Source organism: Schistocerca cancellata, chromosome 4 (assembly GCF_023864275.1).
Source record: "Schistocerca cancellata isolate TAMUIC-IGC-003103 chromosome 4, iqSchCanc2.1, whole genome shotgun sequence".
Taxonomy (NCBI): Eukaryota; Metazoa; Arthropoda; class Insecta; order Orthoptera; family Acrididae; genus Schistocerca; species Schistocerca cancellata.
Genome location: NC_064629.1, coordinates 249,513,875 through 249,535,337, shown reverse-complemented (window position 1 = coordinate 249,535,337; position 21,463 = coordinate 249,513,875). Strand labels below are relative to the sequence as shown.

Sequence of the window (21,463 nt, the reverse complement as noted above, 5' to 3'; positions counted from 1 at the left end):
AGCAATACTCTGCACCTGCTAATGTTTATGATGGCAACCCATAACTTCTGCCACAACTGTATTTGTAGTGAGGCATTTTTCTGTGGCACTATGCAATGACAAGGAATTCCCTTCTGTACAGGTGAGCATTAAATATGTGAAAAACCTGAATCAATATCAGTGACAGAGTGAGGGAGGGAGTTTCCCTCAGTAATAACTTAAAAGTATGACACTTCATACCATCAACCCACAGCATTACGGTTCTGCTTTCATATCTTCCGAAGTAGCACACTCCTTAACTAATTATTGCTCTTGCACTAATCCCCAAAGTATTAGACATTGCTGACAAAATTCCATTGCCTTTTGTAGCAATGAGAACTCGCTTTTGGTGCCAATTGCTAAACACAAATTTGTCTTCAATTTCATGTATTTTTTTTATACCATACAGTTGTACATAATATTGTGTAAAGTGCTGCTACACGCATGACTGACTAGAATTAACAACGTAATTCAATTCTTTGCACAACCTTATAGCCACACACACACACTTAAGTTTGAAGAAAATCATATTGTAAACAAAGAGTAGTGATTAATATGGAAACAATTTAACAAATAAACAATCCCAAACTGACATTTTATGTTATTACACAAATGATTATTTATTTTGTGCCTATGTGTTTACTGCATATTCACAAGTTTAAGCTAATCTGGGCGATAAGACTGCATTAATACTGAGCAGAAGTGCAGTAAAATAATCTCTAAACTGAACAGTTCTAATAATAAAGAATGTGCTCTTTTAATATTACAAAACTGTTGGACATTCACATATTTGTTGTTACAGTAGGAAATTTAAGAGATGGTTAAATCTATAGTGAACATAATACAGAAATATCCATTATATTTTATTCCACTCGCTTTTTTTCTCACACTCTCTAAATGTAATGGAGTCATTTGTTCTCAAATTTAAGTACATACCCAGAAACTAAACATGTATATAAATAACAGAGTACTGCATTGCTTTCACAACCAATGTGATGCAAGAAATACACTCCTGGAAATGGAAAAAAGAACACATTGACACCGGTGTGTCAGACCCACCATACTTGCTCCGGACACTGCGAGAGGGCTGTACAAGCAATGATCACACGCACGGCACAGCGGACACACCAGGAACCGCGGTGTTGGCCGTCGAATGGCGCTAGCTGCGCAGCATTTGTGCACCGCCGCCGTCAGTGTCAGCCAGTTTGCCGTGGCATACAGAGCTCCATCGCAGTCTTTAACACTGGTAGCATGCCGCGACAGCGTGGACGTGAACCGTATGTGCAGTTGACGGACTTTGAGCGAGGGCGTATAGTGGGCATGCGGGAGCCCGGGTGGACGTACCGCCAAATTGCTCACCACGTGGGGCGTGAGGTCTCCACAGTACATCGATGTTGTCGCCAGTGGTCGGCGGAAGGTGCACGTGCCCGTCGACCTGGGACCGGACCACAGCGACGCACGGATGCACGCCAAGACCGTAGGATCCTACGCAGTGCCGTAGGGGACCGCACCGCCACTTCCCAGCAAATTAGGGACACTGTTGCTCCTGGGGTATCGGCGAGGACCATTCGCAACCGTCTCCATGAAGCTGGGCTACGGTCCCGCACACCGTTAGGCCGTCTTCCGCTCACGCCCCAACATCGTGCAGCCCGCCTCCAGTGGTGTCGCGACAGGCGTGAATGGAGGGACGAATGGAGACGTGTCATCTTCAGCGATGAGAGTCGCTTCTGCCTTGGTGCCAATGATGGTCGTATGCGTGTTTGGCGCCGTGCAGGTGAGCACCACAATCAGGACTGCATACGACCGAGGCACACAGGGCCAACACCCGGCATCATGGTGTGGGGAGCAATCTCCTACACTGGCCGTACACCACTGGTGATCGTCGAGGGGACACTGAATAGTGCACGGTACATCCAAACCGTCATCGAACCCATCGTTCTACCATTCCTAGACCGGCAAGGGAACTTGCTGTTCCAACAGGACAATGCACATCCGCATGTATCCCGTGCCACCCAACGTGCTCTAGAAGGTGTAAGTCAACTACCCTGGCCAGCAAGATCTCCAGATCTGTCCCCCATTGAGCATGTTTGGGACTGGATGAAGCGTTGTCTCACGCGGTCTGCACGTCCAGCACGAACGCTGGTCCAACTGAGGCGCCAGGTGGAAATGGCATGGCAAGCCGTTCCACAGGACTACATCCAGCATCTCTACGATCGTCTCCATGTGAGAATAGCAGCCTGCATTGCTGCGAAAGTTGGATATACACTGTACTAGTGCCGACATTGTGCATGCTCTGTTGCCTGTGTCTATGTGCCTGTGGTTCTGTCAGTGTGATCATGTGATGTATCTGACCCCAGGAATGTGTCAATAAAGTTACCCCTTCCTGGGACAATGAATTCACGGTGTTCTTATTTCAATTTCCAGGAGTGTATATCTTTAATAATAAATTATCAACAGTTCCACACTAAAAAAGTATCTCAGAAAAGCAGCAGCTGGGTAATTGTCTGTAGGCAGCACATCCTGTCCCTGGCACGCCAAAACCTCAAATTTCGCATCAAACACCCAGTTCAGTGAGTACTATTATGTTCGCTAGACAGCAGAAACAAAATAGATTACATGCTGATAACCTGAAAAATTGAAAATACGGCGAAATCCCATAACTATAATCAAAATTTTTCATTACGAACAATGTCTGAGTTTATGTTAGATTATCGGAAATGTTCATTAATTATAGCACGGCGAACTGCTCTTCCAGGTAATGTATCATCACGATACAGCTGCTGTCCAGGTAGCACTGGTTCATTGTCTTCAATGTTGGGGCCTCTCTCATCACGTAACTGATTTAAGAGTCGAGAAATTTCAGGATCTTCTGGTGGTTCTTCACTGCTTGTACTCCTCGCAATATTATGCAAGACAGCCGTACCCACAATTATTGACATTGCTTTCTGTGGATTACATCTTATTCCTATAGACAATATGGGAAATATTCTCTTCCACATACCATATTTTCTCTCAACAGTGTTTCTAGTTTTAATATGAGACCTGTTATATCGATGCTCTGCTTCATTTTGTGGATTTAAAAGTGGAGTTAACAACTAGGATCTACATGCATAACCACTATTTCCCAATAAGTGACCTTGTGGTATTTCTCCGTTTTCAAATTGAGCTCTGCGAGCGCAGTTGAGAAACATGGTACTGTCGTGCACAGAGACCGGCCATCGAGTGACAATATCTCTTATTAACAAATTGTAATCACTAATGGTTTGACAGTTAAAGGAAAAATATGATTTCCTATTGCGGAAAAGTTCTGCATTATTTCCTCCAGGAGACTGAATTCTTACATGGGTGCAATCCAAGGTACCAAGAATGCCAGGAAATCGGTCCAATTGACTAAAACCATACATCACAGAGCGCACTTCTCTTGTAGGAAATTTTATAAAGCAAGGAGACAGTGATGCTATGATGTCTGATACATCACTGATGATTCGTTGTGCTGTAGTACGATGCACATTACTGTTGTCCCCAATAAGAATGTTGAATGCACCTGTTGCATATGCCCTTAAAGTAATCAAAAGTCTATTTATCGGAGAAACAGGGTTATTCCGATGAGTAGGAAATTCTAACCTATCATTAATTTGATTTAATAACCACCACACTGTTTCTTTTGACAGACGAAATCTCTCTTCAAACTTCCTGTCACCATAATCTTCAAAAGGGTTTCCCCTTTCCACAATCACTCCAACACGATTTCGGTCACGATTTAAATGGTCAAGGTATAACAAATCTTCCTCAATGCCATCCATAACATCAAAACACGCCGCCATCTTAATAGCGTATGCTTCTAAAACTGCGGTTATGTCGAGGAAACCGGGAAAGAGCCCTGGTTAAATATAACCGCGGTTGATTCCCTCGTTTAACTTAGACTGATGTTGGTGCACCAGAATATTGCGCTGAACAGCATTATATATCGACTTAACCGTGGTTAACTGTTAATCGAGATTGGTGCACTCAGCCATGAGTGTTGTAAAATAGAGACTAACAAGGAAAGCTAAAACTTATGCAGTGTATACAGAAGCTCTCAAAGGAGCCACTACATTTGAAGAATTTAAAGATGGGTTAATTCTGAGATATACAAACCGAAATAGTGACAGACACTATAGGGAACAACTGAGGGTAATAACGAAGGGAAATACAGAAACTGTGGAACAATCTGCAGATAGGATAAGGAACTTTGATGGGTGTACCTATGAATTAGGACAGAATGCCGCAGTCAATGAAATTATTTTACAAGAAGCTGAGCAGAGGATACTCAATGCTTTTGTAAGAGGGTTGCAGGCAGAAACGTCAAGACATGTATGAACAAGGGTTCCAATGGGTTTGCACACAGCAATGCGATTAGCTACAGAGTGTGAGGAGATCGATTTGTCAACTGGAATGCAGTGTAAATGGACAGTGTTTGCAGCTAATATAAAATGCTTCAAGTGTGAGGGAATGGAGTATGTAAGGGGGCAGCATTGCCAGCCTCAGGGGGATGTGGATAAAATAAGAGGAAATGACAGTTTTGGTACTAGAGAACCGGGGAAGTACAAGGTGTTAAACACCAATGGGAACCACAGGTCCACTTATGGTTATTCCCTGTAAGATTAGATGCTACAACATCATATGCACAGGTGGACTGTGCAATAAGAGGAACAATGTGAAAAATGCGTTGCAGGATATTATTGGACATGGGGGCACACTTATTGGTGCCAGTAGTGATTTGGTGAAACATAAGCAATGGGATCCACCATGGTACAGATTGCATGGAATGGGGGATAAAAATATCATACCATTAAGATCGATGGACATAGACTTTTGCCTATATATGATTCAATTTAAACAGTGTGTAGAGTGTGTCCCACATGTGAGTGAGGGCTACTACATGGTTCTAGGATTAGATTTCTTATATCAATATTGTGCCACAACTGATCTTCAGTATCATAGGGTGGAACTTGACGGGAAAATGTTTCAGTTAGGTGAAACCAATGCCAGTGTAGCAATGTCATGAAGGGAGTCTGTCACAAATGACAAACTGATTAAACTGCGAATGATCATACTAAAACCTGATTTGAACAATTGTGCACCAAATGGCACTGGAAAATCACTCTGGGTCAGTGTTGGGTCTAGTTTACTGGCAGGAATTTTGTGTGTGGTGGAACCATTAGAAGAGAATGAAGTATTAGATCAGACAAGCTGCTTAGTTAAAAGAGGTATTGCACAGGTACAAGAAATGAAGGGTGAAAAGTAAGTATCTGTTTCCATACGCAATTTTAGTGCAGAGGACATAGGGTTATTAAAGGGGTTGTTAATTGCTAATATGGATATACTGAGGAAGAAGAATGGGACACGAGGGGTGTCAGCCATGGAAGATCACCAGATCCCATTGAAACAGCATTATGAGGAAAAGTGAAGCACCTAGAGGAAAGCAACAGGGAACAGATAGAAAACTTCTGTTTGGAATTTAAGGATGTATTTTTGCCAAAAGGGCTATTACCAGCTATGCATATTGCACAGCATCGCATACCAATGGGAAATGAATCCCCAGTCTACCACAAACCATACAGAATACCTAGGTACTTACAGACAATATTGGAGGAATTTATCAATCAACAGCTAAAAGATGGAAGAGCTGAAGAAAGTAATAGAGCATGGATGGAACATGAAAATATAGGTTTTGTTGTGATTATAGACATTTAAATGAGAAAGCCATAATGGGCACCTACCCTGTGCCAAACAGCACAGGAACCTTGGATCATTTAGGGGGATCCACATACTTTTCAACAATGGATTTGAAGAATGGTTATCATCAGACAGAGGTTGCACCACAAGATCAACACAAACACCATTTTCGACAAACTGGCAACACTAGCAATTCAGAAGAATGCCATTTGGATTAAGAAATGCATCTGCAACATTTCAGAGATTTTTGGATGGAGTACTCAGAGGTTTAAAACCACGGCAATCCTTAGTGTATCTCAGTGACATAATTGTCTATGTGAGAGATATGGAAAAGTATATGAAGTAATTAAGGAAAGTATTCATAAAGCTAAAAGCAGCAAAGTTAACAATGAGTACAGAAAAGAGTAACTATGTGATGGAAGAGGTACCATACTTAGCTCATATCATAAGTAAAGATGGGGTTAAGACAGACCCAAGATTAATCAGAGCTGTATGTGAATTTCTTGCACCAGAACCTGTAAAGGATTTGCAATCATTCTTAGGAGTCATGAACTATTATCATCGGTTCATAAATGGATTTGCAGATATTGCCAGACACTGACACAATTGTTAAAAATGGGTACTAAATTTCCATGATCAGAAGAGTGCCAGCATGCTTTTAAGGAGCTAAAAGAAGCTTTGACACTGAGTCTGATATTGGTATTTCCAGGTTTTAATAGAGAATTTATTTTATCATGTCATACCTCAGACCAAGAACTTGTCTGTGTGTTGTCATAGAAGGCAGAAGGTGTAGAACATCCAGTAGCTTATGCATCAAGAGAACTAAATTTTGTATAAATAAATGATTCCACAATTGAGAAAGAGATGTTAAGCCTAATTTATGGAATCACATATTTCAAATGTTATCTGTATGGTTAAAAGTATAGAGTATTAACAGATCATGCAGCATTAAAATGATCCTTCTAGTAGGTTGACACGATGGGCAGGAAAACTAAGTGAATTTGATTTTGAAGTCGTGCATAAACCTGGGAAGAAGCACAGAAATGAGGATGGCTTAAGTAGAAAAGTAACAGTATTACATACTGGGGATAATGAACATAAGGAATGGCAAACTGCACAAAGAGCAGATAACGAATGTAAGCAGTATTTTAAGCAGTCACAGTTTTGTATGCAGTATGGGTTGCTATACAGAGAAACCAAGTTGGGACTGCAGGTTGCAGTATGATTGAAGCTAAGGAATAGAGTGCTACAAGAATGTCATGATCACAAATTAGTGGGTCATGGAGGTTGCCGATCTACCAACAGAAGAGTAGCAAAAAGCTACTGGTGGAGGAAAAGGCAGAGGGACGTAAACCAGTATAGCAGAATTGCATAAGTATGCACAGAGAGCAGATTTGTGTCAAACAAGAGTACCATTACAGAGGTTACCTGAAGTATTAGCACCATTCTAATTTCTGGGGATTGATGCTTTAGATCCATTCAATAAAACACCTGCTGGGAGTCCATGTGTACTCACAATCATAGATAATTTTTCAGGATAGGTGGAAATGCTTGCAGTGCCAAACCAGCAGGCAGCAACAGTGGCACAAGCACTTGTGAAAATTGTATACTGAAGTTCGAAGTGCCTGAAAAAACAGTAACAGATCAGGGGACAAACTTCATGTCAGATCTCCTCATGGAATTGCATACATTATTGAATGTGAAGAAGTTAAGGACGAGTCCTCTCCCTTCACAAGACAATGCAAGAAGTGAAAGACTGAGTAGGACAATCAGGAAGATGCTTGGATATGTTGACTCACATCAGACCAACTGGGATGTCTATTTGAGGTATCTTGTCTCCACCTACAACTCAAAACAGCATATGAATACAGGATTATTGCCCCATGAAGTAGTATATGGTCGTACAATGTCATCACTGTTCAACATATTGAAAATGAAGAAAGGGATGACTGGAACTTCTGTTAAGAAATTTGCCAGACTGATTGGGGAAATTTGGAATAGAATACAGGAAGAAGTAGTGGGCCATATGGCAAGAATGCCATAGTATAAGGTGGTCAGTGGGTGATGCTATCAACTTCGTATATGCCGAAGGGAGAGACAAAGAAGTTTTTTGCAAATTATCAGGAGTCATATCAAGTGGTTGAGACTACATGCCAGTAAATATCAATATTCGAGTGCCACCAAGAATGACAACTGTGTAAGTAGGGCAGTTGAAACCTTGGCAAGGGAGACAGGAGATTATTCTAGAGGTAGGAGACATGGACCAGAAAGGGAGAGTGAAGAGAAAGGTATTGGAAGATAAACAAGAGGTTGTGAATGACATGGTATAGAGAAACCCATACAGATTAAATTCTGAAAGATCATCATTTAATGAAACTTCCTGACAGATTAAAACTGTGTGCCGGACCAAGACTCAAACTCGGGACCTTTGCCTTTCACGGGCAAGTGCTCTTCCAACTGAGCTACCCAAGCAACACTCACGCCCTCTCCACACAGCTTTACTTCTGCCAGTACCTCGTCTCCTACCTTCCAAACTTTACAGAAGCTCTCCTGCAAAACTTTCAGAACTGGCACTCCTGAAAGAAAGGATATCGCAGAGACATGGCTTAGCCACAGCCTAGGGGATGTTTCCAGAATGAGATTTTCACTCTGCAGTGGAGTGTGCGCTGGTATGAAACTTCCTGACAGATTAAAACTGTGTGCCAAACCGAGACTCGAACTTGGGACCTTTGCCTTTCACGGGCAAGTGCTCTACCAACTGAGCTACCCAAGCGTGACTCACGCCCCGTCCTCACAGCTTTCTTTATGCCAAAACCTTGTCTCCTACCTTCCAAACTTTACAGAAGGTCTCCTGCGAAATGAATTAAATGGGGGTGGTTTGCTACTAAACAGAACAGTGTGCGAGATAATGGGGCCTACTTTCCATCTGTGCACCATGATTTTAGGGATAACTCACCTTAATATTTTGCGGCCTTGTTTGTGTTGGCCAGAGGAGCCCATGGAAGTGCTGCCTACTGCAAATCTAACCAGCTTAAATCAAAATCTAAGGCCAGATTTAATGCAATCTATGAACACACTTCTGAACCAGCAGGAGGGGTGGGTCTCCCTGGAAACCTATAAATTTATATCAGGAAAATCAGTACTAGAAAGAGACAGCATTGATTACTGTCACACAGACCACCACAGCCCCTACTTTGGTACATAGATGATGAAGTACAAGACTGACTTCAGACCCGGCCATTGTTCAGATTCCAGTGAACTGGATACTCTGAGCATAAAAGCAGCAGAAGGAAGATGAACCCCTAAGGGGTGGTATTAATGATAATTTATTCATTTTAGCTTATAAGTTTGGAATAGAGGGTTAGAAGTTCCTGTGCATGAAGCTTAGTACTGAAATAAGTTGCATGGTGTTTGAGTAAAGCAGCAGGGCAAAGGGCCCTGTAGAAATGTGTAAGATTAAGCAACAGGGTTAAGGAAACCAATTGTTAGAATAATTCTTAAGAGGTGAAATAGGGCCAGAATGGCCAATCACCAGGAACTCTAGGGTAAAGGATAATCTAGTTTGGTTGACCAGAGGGACCAGGTCTTGGTAAAAGAGAGGGCAATGTAATGTATGGACCATACTCAGTCAAAATGTGCACCAGAGCAGAAGTGAGTTGCAACAGAGTCAGCGGCAGGCTGCATTGCAAAGCAAAACATGGCCGACAGGCGATGTGAAACAGAGCCAGCACAGTACTCCAACAGCCAATGCTGCAATATACTAGCAGAAGGATGGAAGCCTTTCCTCACTTGCCATGGTGGGAGTGTTTAGAGTATGCGCCTTAAGCCCTAAACAAACATAGTCTGGAACATGTAAGTACTCAGCCATTCGTGTACTAAAATATTCTCATCTCAGTATCACAACTTAACCACAAATCTGCGACACCCAGAGCGACATCCTGGAAAGTAGTAAGGGCTATGCCATTTGACTATGGAACAGGGTAGCCTGTCTTGATTCATAAAAGCAACCACTGCCTGAGCAGAGAGCCGACTGCTTGCTAGGGGTGGTCACAGCCACCCCTACAGTATCACCAGCTGCTCTGCTGTGCTGTCACGATGGTTTCAGCCAGAGATGTCATGTACAGCAGCATTTCAGGGTCACCATGCTCGGCCCTGCTCTCTGCACTCTCAGCGATGCTAGACGTCTATTGTTTCGCATGAGAAGCAACTCGACACCTCCACCAAGCTCTTCCAGAGTTTGAGGGTCATAATAAAGAAGTTAATTCATCAAATCTACTGTTGTCCTGACATCTCATTTCACTCTCCATGAATCATCTAACATTGGCATTTTCTGAGGACCCATCCAATCTTTATTGTGAAGGTAAGACAAATTTCTAATAAGCACAGCATACATGCAAAGTAAAATTCTAGAATCAATACATACATAACAACGTGAACTATGATGGTTCAAATGGCTCTAAGCACTATGGGACTTAAATATCTGAGGTCATCAGTCCCCTGTGAACTATGAGTCTTTCAGCAACATGTTATTCCAGTCATAGGAAGTAAATAAATAACCTAGCATGCTTACAAATATTTGATTGATGGGTCAGAAAAGTAAGGTATTTAGAGGCAGCAGAATCTGAAATACCGTACATGAACAGTCAACAAAACACAACTGTTCATACCGAAAATAGATAAGTTCTACAGTGGGCATTTTTGGTTCATACAACCATATCACAAACTGTGGCAACATTTTCATCCAGTTAATTCCTGTGTTGGGTTATAGCAACAACACATTATTATACCAGTGAGACATACTATACAAATAATTGGAAATTAATACAAATTAAACAGTATTCATGGAAGTAAAGGATGTCAACAGTGATGGCAAAATATGTAGTGATTTGAACAGCAGCATTTTATGTGGTCCAAAGTAGGTGTTAGCGTCACTGTGCACGTAGCTCATGGTCAAAGTGCCTGCCATTACTCACTAAATTAGAGTTTGGTTCCAACTTCTGGTCAAAATGTTTCATGTCCCTGTCATGATAGGTGCAAATGATCTTTCTGTGGTAACTTCTCTTATCTTGATGAGTACAACATTGGCACATATTATCTGTAGCCTTTACAAGAACTATTGTAGTACAAGCTAACAAAAACTTAATCACAACATTTTAAACAAAATTCATCTAAGTTACATTAAGGATATTTGTTTTACATGAGCAAGATAACATTATTATTTGTGAAATAAGTGATTTTGGATGAATCATATGTCTACCAAAATTTAATCTTTTACGAAGCCCATATTTCAAATGTAGGTGAGAGTAACTAATTGGATAATTATTTAGTTCTTTGGCATCAATGAAACTGGTAATGATGAATTTCATCAAATTATGCACGCAAAAGTGTCAAGTCCAACAGCAATCCTCACGTCCTTTTGTTCGGGAACACTAAAAATCACTATCGTGCTCAATTTCGAAAAGAGTCAGGTCGAAATTAAGTTGCCAAAGAGAGAGTTTTGTCTATATGCATAAAACTATTCTCACAAGTAGCAGACATAATGGGAATGCAGATAAGGCAGCAAAAAACATTAAGATGAAATTGAGTAAGTGAGAATAAATGTTTAATGATAATCTCATGGATTTTGGTGTCAAAGTAAAATTACAAATATGCTGGGAAAAAGCCATCTACATCTGTATCCATACTCGACAATCCCTCTTACAGTGTGTGGTGGAGAGTACTTTGTGTACTACTGTAACCCACCCCCCGCCACCCCTTTTCCCTGTTCCACTCACAAATAGTTCGCAGGAATAACTACTGTTAGTAAGCTTCTGTATGAGCTCACCTCTCACTAATTTTATCTACATGGTCTTTACATGAGACATACAGAGAAGGAAGCAATGTATTTGTTGACTCTTCTAGGAACTCATGCTTTCAGAACTTTAACAATAATCCACCCCATGATGCAGAACACCTCTCTTGCAGCGTCTGGCACTGAAGTTGGTTGATCATCTCTGTGACACTTCCACGCTTATTAAATGAACCTGTAATGAAACATGCTGCTCTTTTTTGCATCTTCTCTGTTTCCTCTATCAGTTCAGTCTGGTACAGATCCCATACTGATGATCAATATTCAAGTATTCATTGAATGATTGTTATGTACATTACTTCCTTTGTTTATACATACATTTCCTGAAGATTCTTCCAATGAATCTCAGCCTGGCATCTGCCTTACTCTCCATAAATTTTATGCAGTCATTACCATTTTAAATTGCTCTCTACACAAACTCCAACAAATTTTAAGGACATAACTGCTTCCAATGATTACTCCGCAATTGTATAATAATGCAAATAACTAGTCTTTCTGTCTATGTATTCACGGTATGTTGAGGGTCAATTTTATAAATGTGGAGTGGTTTGCCCCATGCTATCAGGCTCTCGTGTGTTCTTTGTATCTGACATCACATGTTCTGCCTGTTTGTCCTATGTATCTTCCATCACAAGTATTACACTGTAATTGATATATACCTGCTTTCTGGTATATATCTCTGCTTTTGTCAGTTTTGGGGTGTATTTTTGTTAGAATTATCTGTTGTGTATGCTATTTTTATTCTCTGTCTTTTGAGAATGTTGGTGAGTTAATGTGTGTGTGTGTGTTTGTGTTTGTGTGTCATTGTGTGCCATCTTGCGTTTTCTCTTGTATTTTACTGATTATTCTGTGTTGAAGTTATGATACTGTGAGTTTCTGATTGTGTTTGGTTCTGTTGTGATGTTGTCAATGGTTTTGTGATTTCTGATTTTATTTTACTTTTAATTTTGTTGTTTAGCTTTTTTCCGTCATGGTATTTAGAAGTAGACTATTCTACCCCAGGAATCTTCTGGGTCTGCCGGCCGCTGTGGCTGAGCGGTTCTAGGCACTTCAGTCTGGAACTGTGCTGCTGCTGCGGTCGCAGGTTCAAAACCTGCCTCAGGCATGGATGTGTGTGATGTCCTTAGCTAAGTTAGGTTTAAGTAGTTCTAAGTCTAGGGGACTGATGACTCAGATGTTAAGCCCCATAGTGCTCAGAGCCATTTGAACCATTTGAATTTGTCTAACATGGCAGCCATAATTGTCAATTGAAATAATGAACACATAATGACGAGATTTACACAATACGAACATGCAATATGCAGTGTGAGAGATTTACACAAAACATACATGCAATGTGGAGAGTGAGGAATAGCTCATAACAAAATTCTGTTTTTATAATGGGAACTAATTGATTTCAATGTAAATGAAGCAGTTACCACAGCAGATATTCATTGGTAATAAGTTGTGGAATACATATGTAGAATGCATAAGGTGTTCAGCATGTTGGGATTAGATTAGATTAGATTAGATTAGATTTACATTCATTCCAATTGATTGGTAGTGAGGAGGTCCTCCAGGATGTGCAACATGTCAGAAAAACAACAATGCATGACAAATATTTACAACTAAAACAAATAAGCTAATGTACCATTCCACAGGTCCCAAATGGAATGATCGTCATTTTTTAATGAACACTATATGAAAGTGATTTTACAAATACTAATGCACTGAATTTAAAATCAAAAAGTTTATTTATTTATTTATAAGGTAATAAATGTATAATACAACTACTATAATACTTATTTAAAATGAACACATTACTGCACTGAAGTGGTGCAGAAGTTATATTGTACTTATATATACAAATCAGTTGGTTTTACTGAGAAATTGATCAATGGAGTAGAAGGAGTTGGCCACCAATAAATCCTTTAGGCTTCTCTTAAACTGAATTTCATTGGTTGTTAAGCTTTTTATGGCTGCTGGCAAGTTATTGAAAATGTGTGTTCCTGAATAATGCACACCTTTTTGTACAAGAATAAGTGACTTTAAATCCTTGTGAAGATTATTCTTATTTCTAGTATTGATTCCATGAATTGAGCTGTTGGTTTGAAAAAGTGATATATTTTTAATGACAAATTTCATTAAGGAATAAATATATTGGGAAGCAGTAGTTAGTATCCCTAGTTCCCTAAACAGGCTTCTGCAGGATGTTCTTGAGTTCACACCACATATAACTCTTACTGCACGTTTTTGTGCCCAAAAAACTTTAGCTTGGCTTGATGAATTACCCCAAAAAATAATCCCATATGACATTATGGAATGAAAGTAAGCATAGTATGTCAGATTTTTCATTTTTATATCCCCTATGTCTGACACAATTCGCATTGCAAACAGAGATTTGTTAAGACACTTCAGCAGTTCTGTGGTGTGCTCCTCCCAGTTGAATTTATTATCAAGCTGTAATCCCAAGAATTTAACACTGTCCATTTCTTCTATCTGCCTGTCATCGTATGTTTGGCATATACTCGTGGGACACCCCTTAAAAGTTCTGAACTGCATGTAGTTTGTTTTTTCAAAGTTGAGAAAGTGAGAAAGAATTGGCTAGGAACCAGTGATTAATGTCCACAAATATTTTATTAGCTGATATTTCTAAGACTACACTTGATTTGCTATTTATTGCAATGTTTGTATCATCGGCAAACAAAACAAACTTGGCATCTGGTAATGTTACTGATGAAAGGTCATTGATATACACAAGAAAAGGTAAGGGTCCCAAAATGGAACCTTGTGGGACCCCACATGTAATTAGTTCCCAGTTGGATGATGCCTCATAACTTGTTATGTGTCTCTTTCCTGATAGCACACTTTGTTTCCTGCCAGAGATATAATATTGCAGCATTTCCTGTTACACTATAATACTCTAATTTACTTAAAAGGATATTGTGATTTACACAGCCAATGCCTTTGACAGATCACAAAATATACCAGTTGCGTGCAATTTTTTGTCTAATGAATTAAGCACATTTTCACTGTAAGTGTAGATAGCCTTCTCAATATCAGAACCTTTTAGAAATCCAAACTGTGACTTTGACAGTATGTTATTTGAGATAAGATGGTTATAAAGCCAACTGTACATTACTTTTTCGAAAATTTTTGAGAATGCTGGCAACAGTGAAATTGGACGGAAATTTGATGCTATTTCTTTATCTCCCTTCTTAAACAGTGGCTTAACTTCAGCATATTTCAGCCATTCAGGAAATATTCCACTGATAAATGACTGGTTACACAGATAGCTTAATATGTTACTTAGCTCAGAATCACATTCTTTAATTAACTTTGTTGATAATTCATCATAACCACTAGATGTTTTTGATTTTAAAGATTTTATTATGGACATTATTTCTATTGGGGTAGTGAGGGTCAAATTCATATTATGGAAGTTGCTTGAAATTTCTGGCCTGAGGTATTCCATAGCAGCATATAAATGATACAGGATGTAGAAAATAAATTTTTACATTGGAAATACAGATATACAGAAATTTCTCAATCATTACTCTTATACCACATGCATGAACTAGGAATTGATAAATAAACTGATTATAGTAAACAGGTGTCATTTTGTATGTGAAACAGTGCATTTCCTCCATGTAGGATAAAGAGTTAATCAGTACATGATCCCAGACTTGGAAAATCGTATCATACAGCATGTTTTCTGTGGGTCCTTCAGAATTTGATTGAGGACCAAAAAGCAGTGGTAAAGAGCAGTGTCCTTTGAGCTGCTGACATTTTGTCACATCAACAATGATGACAACTTACAGTAGCGTAGAGTAACAGTTATAAAACTGTACTAAACAGAATGAACATTACAGTTCAGAGTTGAAATAGCCAAACTCACCGGAAAGAAGAAACAAAGAAAGCTATCTTCAGGTGCCATGGCGATTGGCACCATTTACTGGAGTGTCAAATGTGGACTCTGTGTAACTATGTACTTTCAAATTTTGCATATGTTCTATGACACATTAAAAGATAAATAATGAAGAAGAATCAGGTTAATCTGCAACAAGATAATTCCTATACCTACATGATGGAAGAATTTGGCGGGCATGGTTGGAAATCTGTACATGTTCTCTCTGGGGTCCAACTGCAACTTCTTCCAATTAATACTTGCTTGACTTTATAAAATCTGATATAGGGAAAATATAGGGTTTTACAAATAATGTGGGGCTGTGTAGCTCCAGCAGAGCACTAGAGAAGAGGTACTTGGAAACTCAGAATTGTGGACTAAGTTTGTCCACAAGAATATAAATTTTACTAAACATTTATAAGGATATGCACTTTGAGTGGCATAAGTTTTCTTTCTACACTCTAATGTCTCCTTGCCTTAAAAAAGGTAATTGTAACTTATGATATGACCTTTGTATTCAATATAGACATTGTAAGACAAAGCATTCACTGCACTGACCTACCTTGGCAAAAACAGCAATGGAGTTAGACAATAATGAATTACTCTTGAATGACTTTTAAAGACATCAATAATATCCTCATCCAGTGGTATGTTTGGAGTAGCACCGCGTGTTTGCCACATTATATACAGCTTCTTCTGGTCTTCTACAAAATTAAAAAGTAGATAAGGTGCTGAACCAATCCATCATAAGTGAATAGTGATATGAAATATGACCGTAAGAAAACTTCCACTTGACATAAAAATTACATATAGTACAACACAGTAGTTATGAAGTAATAAACTTGTGGCATTCCATATCACAAAATCTTTCATAATCAGAAGATATGCCAATAAAAATGCATGCACACATAGCATTATATGACTGAGAACAGTAAAATTTCAGTTTGCAGAGATTTAGCAAATGACCTGACAGAAATATAATTGGATTGTAAGCTGAAACATACATCATGAAGTAGACTACTGAAACTGAATTTACACTCTGCTTCCACATTCTACCTTCTGTATAATGTGAGTCACAATAGGAGCACACATCCATTTACAGTAGAGGTGTTCAGATAATTTTTTTAAGTGTAAAAGTTCATATTTTAAAGTAACATACATGTCAGCAACAGAAGGCTTGATCATAAGATGTGTAAAACTGTTAACAATGATGTGTTTACGGTATATAGCTTTTAAAATCAAAAGCAAAACAAAATAAGACTTGAGAAAATATTAATAACTACTCATGAGTTACTAGACAACTGATAAACTGATTTTAATTCAGCTGAGATTTCAACAATGTGTATGAAGTACAGTCATCATATTATGACAGGGAAACTCTTGTTATCATCCCACACATAGAATTTTATAGGCACATGAAACAGCAAAATGAACCAGATCACAAGTGGATCACACTAAGATAAAATTGTAAAATCGGCAGCACACTTTCACATACTTGTAAGATAAATCCAAATGATCCAACAATGATTCCATCATGAGGAGCTGTGTGATAGGCAATGAAGTATTCACACAATGAAGTATTCACAGAGATATTGTGTCCTTCAGAGCAGTCTTTAAATGACATTTTACAAATTTTGGAGTGTTTTGAGTTTATGTATGGAACAGAGACAAATTGATCAGGTTCTTATAATAATACTGGATTGCAGTCAAACTTGGTAAACAAGAATTTCCAGTTCAGCAAATCATGATATTTGTTAACTCATATAAAAACATGCATAAACACCAATATAGGATGAACTTCTACACATATATATTCTGGAAACCACCTTACAATGTGTGGCATAGGGTATTTCGTGGATCACTATCACTTCCACACTGCCCTGTTCCATTTGTGAATGATTCATAAGAGGAACAATTGTTGGTGAACTTCTGAGTGAACTTTATCTCTCTAATTTTATGGTCATAGTCTTTTCTTGAGATATACATAACAGGGAACAATATATTGATTGACCCCTCTAGGAACATACATTCTCAGAATTTTAACAGTAAACCACACCTTGATGCAGAACACTTCTCTTGCAGAATCTGCTGAGGAGTTGGGTGTGCATCTCTGTGACACATTCCTGATCTCTATTTCCTCTGTCAGTCCTATCTGGCATGGCTCTCGGACTGACAAGCAAAATTCAAGTACCTGTTGAACGAGAGTTTTCTGTGCTACCTGCTTTGTGAGTAGACTAGCTTCCTGAGGATTCTTACAATGACTCTCAGTCTGTCATCTGCCATAGTTGCAATTAGTTTTATGCAGTTGTCCCATTTTAAATTGTTCAGTACACATACTCATAGATATTTTATGAATGTGACTGCTCCCAGTTATTGTTCTGCAATAGAGTAGTAATACTAGAATGGGTCTATCTGCCTGTTTATGTGCAATACTTTGTGTTTGTTGATGTCATGGGTTAACTTTCAATCTCTGCACCAAGCATCAAGCTCTGCAGATCTTCCTGAATTTCAGTACAGTTTTCTAGCAATGCGACTTCTCCTTATGTAGCAGTATAATCCACAAAAAGCCCAATGAAACTTCCAACATTATCCACTTGGTCATTTATATATATATTGTTAAAAGTACTAGTATTGTAACATTCTCTTTGGGTATACTTAAAGTTACTTTTATGTCTGAAGATTTCTCTCCACTGAGAATGACATGTTGTGTTCTTTTGATTAGAAACGCCTCAATCCAATCACACTGCTGGTTTGATATTCCATATGATCTTATTTTCTTCATTTGATGATGGTGTGCAACTATACTGAACAAAACCCAGGAACACAATATCAACCTGACCGGCAGTATCTACTGCTGTCGCGGATAAACAGTGAGAGCTGGGATTCACACAATCATTGTTTTCAAAGCCCTTGTTAATCCCCACAGAAGAGATCTCCATTCTCCAGAAATGTCATAATCATAAAACATGTTTCAAAATTCAACAACAGACTGATGGCAGAGATATAAACCTACAGTTTTGTGCAGCTGTTTGAAACCCTTCTCGAAAATGGAAACAACAGACTGATGGCAGAGATATAAATCTACAGTTTTGTGCAGCTGTTTGAAACCCTTCTCGAAAATGGAAATGACCTGTCCCCCCCCCCCCCCCCCCCCCCCCAAATACTGAGAACACTTCGCTGCTTTGTGTGAAGGCACCCCCGTCCCATTGGCAGCCTCCTACACATTAAGCACCCTGGGGTTCCAGCTTCCTGTCAATGGGGGCTGGTCCATTTGCGGTCTCGAGTCCGTTGCCACAGCCAGCTGTTCCGATCAGGCCACCTCCACTGACCCCCTCGCCATCATTGATTCATCCATTGTTGGCAGTGAGTCTAGCCCCATCTCCTCTGCACTAGAACATGCCTGCTGATGATGACACAGAGATGGTGATGGCACACTGTCATCAGGTGCTGCACAGGCCCACCACCCTCGGGCATGCCCACATCTCCACAAATTTTGGCTCTTGCGCTTCGGTGCCCGCCTGGCACATCGTCCCATCCGCACTGTTGGTGGCAGCTGCAGCCACTCCAAATACAATGGATGTCTCTCTTGTCGAGCCACTGGTGTCTCCTCTATTTTCTGGGTTCCCTCTTCAGTGAGGGAGAAGTGTGCTATATCCTGCTACTAGTCCACGTGAGTGTGAGTGCACTGAGTGTAGTGTTACCACGCATGTGTACTTAAATCAACCACCAACTGTATCAGTGTGGGCTGGCCACTAGAGGCCACCTGTAGGAATCATGCACACAGCACGGTCTCCACTGCGCTGTCTACTGGCGACTCGTGCCTACATATTCACTCTCACTATTTTCTTTCAGTTTTCATCTCTAACATCAGTTGCTCTGTTTGTCACTTATGTTGTACCTTCTGTATGATTCTTTTGCCTTGCGTGGAGTCATGAGAGATTTATTTCCATTATTGTTCAGAGGTTTGTGAATAAAGCCATATTTGTGTTACTTGGATTGGTTTCACATATTACTATAAACACCACCAAAACATAATTAATGTACAGTAATGAAATATATTTGTCTAGGTAACATATTTAAGTGATAAACACTGCAAGATCACAGGTGAATGTAAGCATAAGATAAACCACTGCAAATGTGAAAAGCTGCCAAATTAATAACTATTGTAACAACCAGAATGTTGAATGCAAACATGCAAACGTGCATGGATTGTGAGGTACAGCTGCTAGATGTCAATTTGTGGGATGGAGTTCCATGACTTTTGCACTTAGTTGGTCAAAATACAGGGATGGTTAATGCTGTTTGTGGATGAGACTGGAGCTATCATCTGATGATGTCCCATATGTGCTCGATTGAAGACAGATCTGGTGACCGAGCAGGCGAGGACAAAACAGTTCGACACCCTGTAGAGCACGTTTGGTTATAACAGCGGTACGTAGGTGAGTGTTATCCTGCTGGGGAACACCCCCTGTAATGTTGTTCACGAATGGCAGCACAAGAGCTCAACCCACCAGACTGACGTACAAATTTGCAGTTAGGGTGCGTGAGATAACCACGAGAGTGCTGCTGCTGTCATACAAAATTGCACCCCAGAGCATAGCTCCAGGTGTAGGTCCAGTTTGCCGAGCATGCAGACAGGTTGGTTGAAGGCCCTCATCTGGCCTCCTTCCAACCAACACATGGCAATCACTGGCACCAAAGCAGAACTGGCTTTCATCAGAAAACACAGCAGACCTCCACCTTGCCCTACAATGAGCTCTCACTTGACACCAGTGAAGCCGCAAATGGCGGTGGTTTGGGTCAGTGGAATTTACACTACAGGGCATCAGGTTCAGAGCTGTCCTCAAAGTAACAGATTTTTAACAGTTAGTTGTGTCACTGTGATGCCAACTACTGCTCAAATTGCTGCTGCAGATGCAGTACTGTGCGCCAGAGACATAAGCCGAACGCGACTGTTTTCCTCCTCGGCGGTGCGATGTGAGTGTCCAGAGCCCGGTCTTCTTGTGACTGTACATTCTCACGACCATCACTGCCAACAATCGTGTAGAGTGGCTAAATTCCTGCAAGCACATCTGCAGTAACGTAGAAGGAACATCCAGCTTCTCGTAGCCCTATTACGTGACCATGTCCAAACTCAGGGAGTTGTTGATAATGGCGTCTTTGTTGCCTTAAAGGCATTCCTGATTAACATCAATTCATCACATCCAATCTGAAAGGTATCTAATGCTCATGACCATTACAGCGTGAATTTAAAGCAAAGTGATTTGCATCCTCATAGTGGCACTACTGGTATCATTCTGATGCAACTGGGATGAGATTTGAAGAGAAACCATCCTTTAGATGTAGAAACATGCCTACCAACTTTCATTTATGTCGTCAAACTCCTTCTTGGTGTTGTAATTTTTTTTTCCATCAGTGTAGTTCAAAAAGCTGTTTTGTAGTTTAAGTGTTTCTATCAGAAATACTAGTAATTGTGCCTCTTCCACCTAAGTACGGGCCAGTCATTTTGTGTGTGTGTGTGTGTGTGTGTGTGTGTGTGTGAGAGAGAGAGAGAGAGAGAGAGAGAGAGAGAGAGAGAGAGAGAGAGAGAGAGAGCAGTGCTTTTCCAGGACCATCAGCTCCAAGCCACTGCTTTGAATACTGCCACATTTTCGGCATAAAATGTGGGACCCATGTGTATCCCACAGTAACAAATCAAGACAAAAATGTGGGACCTATATGTCTCCCACAGTAACAAATCAATACAAAAATTTGATAGGTTTATTTTTAAAACAATCCAAACATTCCTACAAAACAATTTTTGAATTTTACTTCGGTTGGTATTCAACAAATGTGACAAGCTTCTTGAACAAAGTCTTCTCATAGTTAACACTCTGCACACTCTGTACCACACTCATGACTAGAATGTCAGCTACTTGTGATGTGATGTGATGTGATGTGGTGGGATTATCAAATACCACATCGTGTCTTTTCTCAAACTCTTTAACTGAGGC

The 21,463-nt window shown here is 40.0% G+C and overlaps 1 protein-coding gene across 1 annotated transcript in view; it reads right to left on the bottom strand.

Moving 5' to 3' along the window:
- The window catches only part of LOC126184063 (KICSTOR complex protein SZT2-like), a 513,866-nt gene that overhangs the window by 52,791 nt on the left and 439,612 nt on the right, over positions 1–21,463 (bottom strand). Inside the window, exon 31 of the mRNA XM_049926423.1 lies at positions 16,033–16,174. Coding sequence (XP_049782380.1) covers positions 16,033–16,174 — 142 coding nt within the window. The remainder of the gene's footprint in view (positions 1–16,032; positions 16,175–21,463) is intronic.